At 52.1% G+C, this 9,469-nt stretch overlaps 1 protein-coding gene across 1 annotated transcript; it reads right to left on the bottom strand.

Annotated features, from left to right (window-relative positions):
• Nucleotides 1-7,708: 7,708 nt before the first annotated feature.
• On the bottom strand, nucleotides 7,709-9,361 carry CHCHD5 (coiled-coil-helix-coiled-coil-helix domain containing 5). The gene is made up of 4 exons (XM_075446039.1): nucleotides 9,284-9,361; nucleotides 9,031-9,171; nucleotides 8,800-8,951; nucleotides 7,709-7,841 (listed from the first exon to the last, which is right to left on the bottom strand). Coding segments are annotated over exons 1-3 (294 nt in total). The 5' UTR covers nucleotides 9,286-9,361; the 3' UTR covers nucleotides 7,709-7,841; nucleotide 8,800.
• Between the last annotated feature and the right edge of the window lie 108 nt (nucleotides 9,362-9,469).

A 9,469-nucleotide genomic window follows, 5' to 3' on the forward strand; every position in this document is an offset into this window, starting at 1 on the left:
CCATAGAAAAGCTCCCAGCTCTTCACGAGTATCGCGGATGGATGCTGCTTCAAATTCGGAACGAGGGTGAGGGAGAAGAAACAAATCTGAGACCTTCAGAGACATTCCTTGAGCACTGCACAACGGAGGAGGCAACTAGGTCCGCCACACATATAAGCACTACTTCATGGAGAACTTCCACGGCCTGAAGGACTTCGGATCACCTCTCTCCTTTTTTCTAGCCACGAGTAGATCGATGGTACGATGTTGTTTAGCTGTAACTTTAGCAGTTTGTCCAGTGTTTAAGCTTTTGAGCATTATGTCCTGCAAACAAAGACTGGCCAAGCTGACCAGAGCTGCCCCTAGAAGCAGGAGGTGACACGAACTCGGTTTATTTAAGTCTTGGTTGCAGCTGAGCTGCTCGCTGTGCGGTTTCGCCTCATTTCCCAATCCAGATGCAGACTTCACGGGACAAGGTTAATTTTCAACAGCGAAATCCAAGGTCCTGAGGCATCTCTAAGGGACGCCACTGCTGCTCCAGAGACTTCTACGTGGCTGTCGATCAGTCGGCCCAGGACAGTTTTTTAATGTTTGACATTTCAGAAGCGCACGGTAGTTTGGCCCCTGATTGAAACGGCCACGCTCGGGTATCTGCTTCGAGAATCAGCAGAATATTTATCCTCTGCCATGTTCAAGGATGCCAAGAGCAGTGTAACACACCCAGTGAGTTCTCTATCACCTTTACGTCCGTTTGTCTCTAAAAGAGCAGTTTTACTCACTTTCTGGACAGAACACAGACTTATTCTCACAAAATGACAGCTGCCAGCCACGCTAATTTCTGTTTGTTTGGTTTTTTAAAACAGCAAAGCGAAACAATTTTACTCTAAAAATATTCCTGCTAGAAAGCTCTTCCTCTGTAGGTCTGTCCTACAACCTACGTTTGGTTTTTCGCTTCGAGGGCAACCCAGGGGCGACATCAGGACTCGGCCAAGAGAAAAGCACGTCTCTGCTGTGGGTAGGAAGGAATAATCCGTTTTCTGTACCCACCATCACGCCACGAGGCTGGCGAGTTACGAGCAGCACGTGGGCACCAACACGTGTACCCACAAAAAGGGCAAGAGCAAGAGAACAGAGACTGGAAGTCTGAGTTATTACCAAAGGGAAATTCTTCACTCTCCTGCCTAGGACCCAAGTCTGGGATTTGGTTCTTTATCTACGTGAAGGACAGCCGGTATTCCTGGAAAGGTCAGGTTTTCCCAGGAGCCTGCTTACAGCATGCCAGCCGAAGGAGCACGGTCCTCCAGAACTAACCTTCCCTTGTCTATGTGAACTGAACAACCAGTTCCGAAAGGAAACGACTGACTTTTAAACCTCCAGAGCTGCGAGTCCAGCGGTGCGACCCGAGAACTTGGCTGACTGATGTTTCTGTATGCGATGTTTTGCTTCTAAACCTCCCCAGGCTTGTCGGTCTGATTTTAAAGGTGTGGAGCCTTTCAAATGAAAAGGTGAATTTTTGTTGTCTGCGGTTACGGAGGAAGATTCCCGGTAACCACATAATCCTGGATTCGGGGATGAAAGGAGGTGCAGTCCTGGTGCGTTTTGCTTTCCACCCGGACTTTCTCACCTTCCCGACCACTTATAGAGAATGGACATAAAGAAATGATGTGTAACAGAACCACAGCCCTTACACAGATCGCTCCACCGTTGCTTCACCCTTAATAAAGCTGTGTGAACGTGCCACGTGCTGATGTGCAGTCGCTTCCCGCTGGGTTTCCAGGGCCGCGTTCCGTAGCTGGACTTGCCTTTGCTCTCAGTGTCAGACAACGTCCCTCCCCAGAAGGCAGCTGTGTACACAGTTTGCAGATATTTCTTTTGATGAGGGAAAGGGGGAGCCTTTTGCAGAAACAGCTAATTATGACGTGTGTTTGCCCAGATAGACAAGTTCTAGACCAAGCTGCTGCGGTGGGGTGACTTCCACCTTTGTGGTGGGGTCATCCACCCCTCAGAACCCGAACGGAAAAACTCCTCGAGCCGTGCATTACCTCTAGAGGCTCTGGCACTAGAGACAGGCTCAGTTTAGATGAAGTTTTAAGAGAATGTTACAGTGAACTATGTGCAGATTGATGTTTCTCCCAACTACCAGAGCCAGCTTCACCCACTGACACCCCACCCTTCCTTCCTTGTGATCCAGTGCTGTGATGTGCCAATGGCTTTTTATTTTTATTTTTTTTTGCATGTACATTTGAAAATAAAAAAAAAACCCAAACCAAGTGGAAATCTGAAGCTTGCCTCAGCACAGTCAGACGAACCGCACGCACGAGCAGTCAGCCGGCTCCCCGCGGTCCCGCGAAGGGTGGCCTGGGCTCCTCAGGACAGCCCAACCGTTCCCCTTCCCAGGTACGAGGTATCCTGGAGCAAAGGAGCAACGAGCGCTGGTGGCTGCTCATAACGGGGTCAGCAAACTCAATAGCAGGAGTGACAGTCACGAGAGGAACTAGAATCCCAAGGTGAATAAATAAACACGGTGAAGAGCCATGCTAGACTTGGAGCTACTCCTGCAAAGGAGTCTGATGGTAACAAGAGAGTTCAAGTAGAAGAGCAGCTGATGAGATTCATACTCTATGGTTCAGCAAAGAAACAGAATCACAGCATCACAGAATGGTAGGGGTTGGAAGGGACCTCTGTGGGTCACCTAGTCCAACCCTCCAGGCGCTCTCCAATTTAGAGTCCAGATTCTGCCCGAAACGAGCAGGGAGAAATCCAAAAGGCAGATGTCAGAACCACACTGTCAGACCCCGAAAGCTAACGGGCTTGCCAAGCAAGTCCTGCTGCTGCTCTTAGCGAGGGACAGAGCTGCTCCTAGCATCAACAGCCAGGTATCAGAGTCCAGCGACTGCGGGCGAGTCCACTCCCAACCGTATCTCGCAGCTGGAAGTCTTCTTGCAGGGACAAGAGACTCCGGGAGACCGCGACAGGAGTGCCGCCGAGCGCTAAGTGGGACGAGGCAGAAGCAGCTTTGTGTAAGGATGCAGGAGGGGTCTGAGCCTTTGGCAACCCAGGGCTGTCAACGTGCATCCCAAAGCACCTATGGACATCAGGGAATTGTGTCTCACGGCTATCGTAGGACTTGGGGAATGTGTACTTGAGAGAAAATAATCGCAGCAAGAGGCTAAGCTCGCTCCGCAGCAGCGTGAAGAACAGAATCACATGCACCTCGAGCAACACCCACACTTTTTGGCTTTCCCTTTTTTGCTCTGCATGGTCAAGAGGCAGCACAATGGCTCCCACCGAGCAGGGAGGTGCGGGTCCTGGGCTGCGGCACGCCAACGTTATCTGCTGAGCAGGAGGGCCGGGGAAACGCCCGCCGCTCTCCGAAATGCCCAGATCTGCTTCTCTCCTCTTTGCAGACAGAGGAGAACGAAGGTGAACGAAAGCGAGTTGAGGTGACAGACTGACCACGGGATGAAAAACACTCCCCTCTGCCCGCCACGATTGCCCTAGCGCTCGCGAGTGGCTCAAAAACTCGTCTGGATGACAGCCAAGGAAAGCAAATGTGTGTGTGAATGGAATGTGGCTCCGCACAGCTCTCTGCCCTCGACAGTTGCCCAGTTCAGACCCGGGCCTGCCAGCAGCACTAAATCTCTCCCTGTGACTGCAAACACCAAAGGAACACGCTGATTTATGGTTCCTTTAAGTAAGAGAAGCAGAGTGTAAAACGAGAATATTTTCTGGATGAAAAATTAAAGAGCTCTTTTTGTTAGTTCCTCATTCTAGGATCATGTGTAATTTACCTTATTGGTTTTAAAGTTCCACTTGAAAGGAAAAGTGACATCAACAGGAGCTAAAGCAACAGGCTGAAAAAAGTCCTGACACACTTAACTTCACTTTCTGAGAGATCTAAACCACGAAGAAATGGAGGAAAAACAAAGCAGAGAATTAACCAACCTAATGATCCTTGGCTTTCTCCTAGTCAAGGAGCTCAGAACTCCCTGCATGCATTAATTGATTACCCCTCATTACTCCCCAGCCCAGTAGGTGTTATTTATTTCAGAGATGAGTAAACAGAGACACCGAATGTGTTAGGACGAGCTTCCAAGGCCACACAGAAAGACAGTGGGTAAGTTAAAATAAAAAAACCCTGACATCCAGTTTGCTTAACTACCAGGCAAAATGCACATCTGACTGAAAACAAGAGTTGAGAACCATGACAAGTGGGGAAAACATAGAACCAGGAGGTGGAAACCAAGCAGAGAATGGCAAAGCCCACGCCAGAAGACAAGAAACAGGACTACAGTGACACAAAAAGGGTGTGAATGAAGGGTCCTTCACAATAATTAACCCCCCAGCGAGAATGCCTACACAGGTCTGACACTGCTCGCTCAACAGTTCCCAACCATCCGAGAACTTGCTCCTTTGGGTTCTTCTCCTCGGTCCTGCAGGGCTTTAGTGTTTATTTCTGGTCTGGTTTCGGTTTGGGAGGATGCGGGAGGACCAATCTATCCGAGCCCTGCTCTAATTTGTTTTTTTTTAACCCTGAGTCTCCCACTCTGGGAAATACAGGCTTCTGCACTTACTGATTTCAGCCACTTGGCGTGAATTCAGCTGAACCTCTTCGCAGCCTTTGGAGATAAAGCTGAACCTACCAGTTTAATTGACTGCCTGAGGACTTTTTCCCCCTTGTTCAGCTTTATGCCCGCAACCGTCCTACTTCTAACGGCTTCTGGCACTTGCTTCCACGAGCCTGTCCTAACCAAGCTAAGAGGTATGAGTAACATAACCCCGTGGCACAAAAAATTCAGAGGCGGCTTCCCAATTCTTGTTTCGTTCTCAGGCTTTCAGAGGTCTCCTTTGCCAGCTCACACCTCGTGGAAGATACTAGAGCAAGCGATGCTCCTTTTACCTCTTATGGCTAAACATGTTTCTAGTGACAGGACCAAAAACCCAGCAGCTGGGTTTGGAGCTAACAGCTCTTCCCGGCGCTCCCGGGGACGCTCGCTCGCCCTGTGGACACGGCTTTGCCTTATTTCCAGCTGCTGTCACGCGCCCAAGCAAGCCAGACCCACGGCAGCCCTTCCCTTCTGCTCGTCGACGCCCGAAATAGCTGTAACTTCCATTCTGCTTTTATTCCAGCACGAGCAGGCAGCCCGTGCGGTTCGAAAGGAGAAAGAGCTGCGAAACTCCTGCTCCGTGCTTCTCACTTAACGAGGTTTTAGGCCCCTCTGCCTAAGTGAGAATTAAACAGATTAATCATGCAGTACCGCACATACAGCTACAGATTCCTTCGAGGCTAAGAGGAAAGCAGGAGAGTACTCCCGGGCCTCTTCCAGCACATCCAGTCGGAAGAAAGAAAATTGTTAGTATTCCTTTCACTTTTCACAAAGGAATTTGCCAAATTTGCCAGGGCTACAAGTTGATTTAACCTAGAAACTGAGGGAGCTGGTAAGCTGAGGAAGGCAACAGTTTCAGGTAGCGACCACCACCACAATGCTTCCCTCCACGGGAAGGTTCCGTCACTCTCTGCTACGCGAAGTTCTTTTACATTTCCATTACACGTGTAGGGAAAGATGTACAAGGACATTCTTTACTCAGAATAAAACTTGCAGCTGCCTAATACCGTCTCAGAAATCATTTCTCTTCTCCATTGCACACGGAAACAGGACGGAGCAGCATCTTCCTCTCCCCCCTCTCCCTAGTAACAAATTAACCGAACCCTGTGAGAGTTTGGCTCGTCGATGACAACAGCAAGTGCCTGGCAGCTCAGCGGTTAATGGGTAAGAGCAAGTAATAATAGAGCAGCTCAGGCTCCTGAGGAGGAGGAGGCATAACCGGGCTTAAGAGGGGGCCCAGGGCACCTTAAACATAATGAAAAATGGCTTTTCTGCTGACAGGCTGACATTTCAATACAATGTCAACAACATGTAAAGCACCTTCGCTCCTGTATAACGGCATCCTTAATAAAGCTATTCACACCACAGGCATTTATGACTACCGGGGTGCTGCCTGGTATAAATAAAACTCAGAAAACTCACTGAAAATAGATTTCTCCTCCTTTTCTGGGAGCACTTGCCCCCTCTCTAAATTCATCACGAAGCAAAGCTACCGTCACTTTTTTTCTCCCAACTTTTCTGCCGGGAGATAAACCGGCTCTTTACGTTTCAAACATGGCATTTGATAAAAAGAAACAAAAGAGTTTTCTACCTATGTTTTTTAGTCATGACCCCAGCACCTTCCTACGTTCCCATCGCTGTTGAAACGCAGCCGCCTCTGTGAGACGGACGACAACCAACGCCGCAAGCCAGCTGTGTGGTTCGGGCTCTGCCAGAAGCTGGAACAGATCACCCGAAATCTGCTGTCCCTCTCCCCAAAGGAGTTAAAATGCCGAGCGATGTTTGCCAACCACCACGGGCTCAGCGGCGAACGCTTGGACTCACGCCTGGCTGAAACACGGAGAAGGATTAACGCGTCCCAGGAAGGGGGTACGAACCCCTGGGAACCAGGTCAAAGCCAAGTTTCCCCGGTCCACGCCTCCCCCTCTTGTGGAGGTACAAAAAACCCTCACAAACACAGCAAAGCTGTGCTGTGCCTTCAGAGCAAGGCTCTGCACACAACAGTTCTCCGCCTGTCAGCTGCTCCCTGCGCACCCCTGGAAAATTTTGGGGTCTGGTTCCCCGTAACTCTTCCGGAAGACCAAGTTCCTACCCCGGACAGCAGCAAAGCTGCTCCTCTGAAGCTGCCTTCGTGTAACTAGGTCGTAGCAGCTCATTTCTCCCTCCTCGAACCCACTCTCGAGTACCCCAAAGGACTTTCCAAGGTTTTAACTTTTGCTGGGAGAGGTTTTCAGTCCTCACTTAACAGAGCGAGCACTGAACTGGCCTACAGCGATTTTCAGACGCAGGACCCTGGAGCAGACCCAAAGCTCTCCCTCCGCAGACGCGCTCCCAGATCTCACGAGCCCCAGCTCTCAATCCGCTCCTCATTTGACCATCTACCGGTTCTTGTATTGTTTTAATATTTTTTTTTCCACTAGTTACAGCCCAGAAACAACCTCTTCTTAGACCTGGGCTCTTTGTTCCCCCGTGGGAGAACAACAGAGGTGCCCCCCAGCCCCCCGCACTGGAAGACCCCTGTTGCGCCGCTGACAGAGCAGTCAGCGCTCCGAAACCTGCAGTTTTTCTGCCGCCTCTGCTGGCAGGAACACTCCCTCTGCTGTTCTAAACCAGCAGAAGGCCTGGGGCTACAGCCCCTCACGGCACCCCCAAAATCGGGAGCTGCATGGGATGTGTCCACGTGGGTCAAGCCAGGACATTTATAATCAAGGAAACGTCCCCGTAGCAGGTCCAGCTCAGAAAGCAGCTTCTGTCCTCAGTGGGAAAAGCCAGAAGCGGCTTTGGGTCTTGAAAAGTGGGGTGTTTTTTTTATTGGGACGATGGAAAATATTGTGCTTAATTATCAAAGGAACTGTCAAAGAATAGATTGCAGAAAAAGAGGGACGGGCTGGTTTCAGCGTTCGGTTCTTATTCAAGCACATCTGCAGGTTGCTGCTGATCCTCTGGCGCCGCTTCGACACAGTTCTGTGATTTATTTACTCGTCGAGTTTTTAGAGGCAACTCAGCAGACAAAACCCAGCGTGATCAGCACGCGAGTGCCGACGGATCAGGAACGCTCCGACACCCCGCTCAGCGTCCAGCTCTCTGCTGAAGGCAAGCGTAGCGTGACCAGGACCAAGAGAACCACACGGCAGGGCTGCACTTCGTTTTTCAGAGGGGGAAAAAACCAACCCAACCAAGCATTGGAACGATATTCCAGAGTACCGAAAGACTTTTCATTCGCTCTTGAAGACGAATTTTAATTCCCAGGCTCCCCTGTGAAAAAAAACCAGCAGAAATTAAAGCATCAGGTAGGCTCCGTGCGTGTGCAGCACCCCAGTTAGGAGGCACAGCAGATTACCACGTCAGGGTATGCGAGTGCATCACATTTGGGTGATTTCTACGTGCACAGTAACACGTTATTTACTTTAATGTTGCTCCGTAGACGTTTACAAAATCTTTAGCAGGGCACTGCAAGCTGACCTACCCCAACAAAATCATTCTGTGTAATTACTCTACAGAACTGACAACTAGATCTGGACAAAAACCCTGACTTCAGCTCAACAAGGCCGTTTTCATCCCAGAGCCATTTGCCACAGGGTCTCAGCTTAGCCCGACACTGAGAAGGACCGGCACATTTGGAGAAATCCGCTGTCACAGAATCCCAGAGTCCCAGCATGGCAGGGGTTGGCAGGGCCTTCTGTGGGTCACCCAGCCCAACCCCCTGCCCAAGAAGGGTCACCCACAGTAGGCTGTAGAGGACCTTGTCCAGGCGGGGCTGGAATATCTCCAGAGAAGGAGACTCCACAGCCTCCCTGGGCAGCCTGGGCCAGGGCTCCGTCACCCTCAGAAGGAAGAAGTTCTTCCTCGGGTTCTGCTGGAACTTCCTCTGCTTCAGTTTGTGCCCGTTGTCCCTTGTCCTGTAACAAGCCACGCACACACTGCTTCCATCCCCTGACACTCCACGCCACTGAATTACGCTTTTAGCCTGGATAAAACTTCCCGGCCGCGCTCTGTATTTTTCTGAGACAGGAAGAGAGGCGAGGTCTGAATTCACAGAGGCAAGTAGGAGAGGTGGAGGGGGGGGAAACCACGGGTGGGTGTGCACTCTGGGCTGTACTGTGCCACTCCAGCTGTTTCAAGGAGCAGCTCCCGAGCAGCCGTGGAGAGCAGGAGCAGGAAGGCTCCGGACCACAGGTCTAGAGGGCAAACGCCGCCACTCGGCATCCCTCACCTCACGTGGAGAGCTTCACCCGGTCAGCGCAGAGCAGGAAGGCGTTGACGTGCTCGCTGCAGTTCACGACGGAGGCCTGGTTCTCCTTCAGGCACTGCTCGAAGGCGGCGAACGGCTCCGCGCAGTCCTGACGGATCTGCCGCACGATCGGGCTGCGGGACAACACCGGGCACTCAGCTCCCCGCCAGCCGCACGGCCCAACCGGCCCCATCCCGCCCCTCCCGCACTCACTGAGCGGCGGTGCAGCGGGACATGCTGAGGCGGAGCCGGTGACAGTCGCTCTGCCAGGAGGCCGGGCTGGAGGCCACGCACCGCCCGTACTGCTCCATCTCGTCACGGCAGTAGCGCGCCGTGATCTCCAGGGCCGCCTGCCTGCGGGGACACGGTAACGTTAACGCGGATGGGGGGCGGCAAGGCCTAGTGAGGCCTAGTGAGGCCTGGGGAGGCCTAGCGCGGCCCAGTGCGCCCGCCGCCCCCTACTCACATCCCGCCGCCGGACCACCGGGCGCTCCCGCCGCTGTGCGCATGCGCGGACACCGCTAGCAGCTGTGCGCATGCGCCTAGCCGACCCCCCCCTCCGTTGGGCTTGGCGCATGCGCACCAACGCCGCCCTCAAGCTGCCAACTGCGCAGGCGCCGCCCTCTCGGCCGGAAGCGGAAGTGGAGTGGTT

Source organism: Opisthocomus hoazin, chromosome 35 (genome assembly GCF_030867145.1).
Source record: "Opisthocomus hoazin isolate bOpiHoa1 chromosome 35, bOpiHoa1.hap1, whole genome shotgun sequence".
NCBI classification, from domain to species: Eukaryota; Metazoa; Chordata; class Aves; order Opisthocomiformes; family Opisthocomidae; genus Opisthocomus; species Opisthocomus hoazin.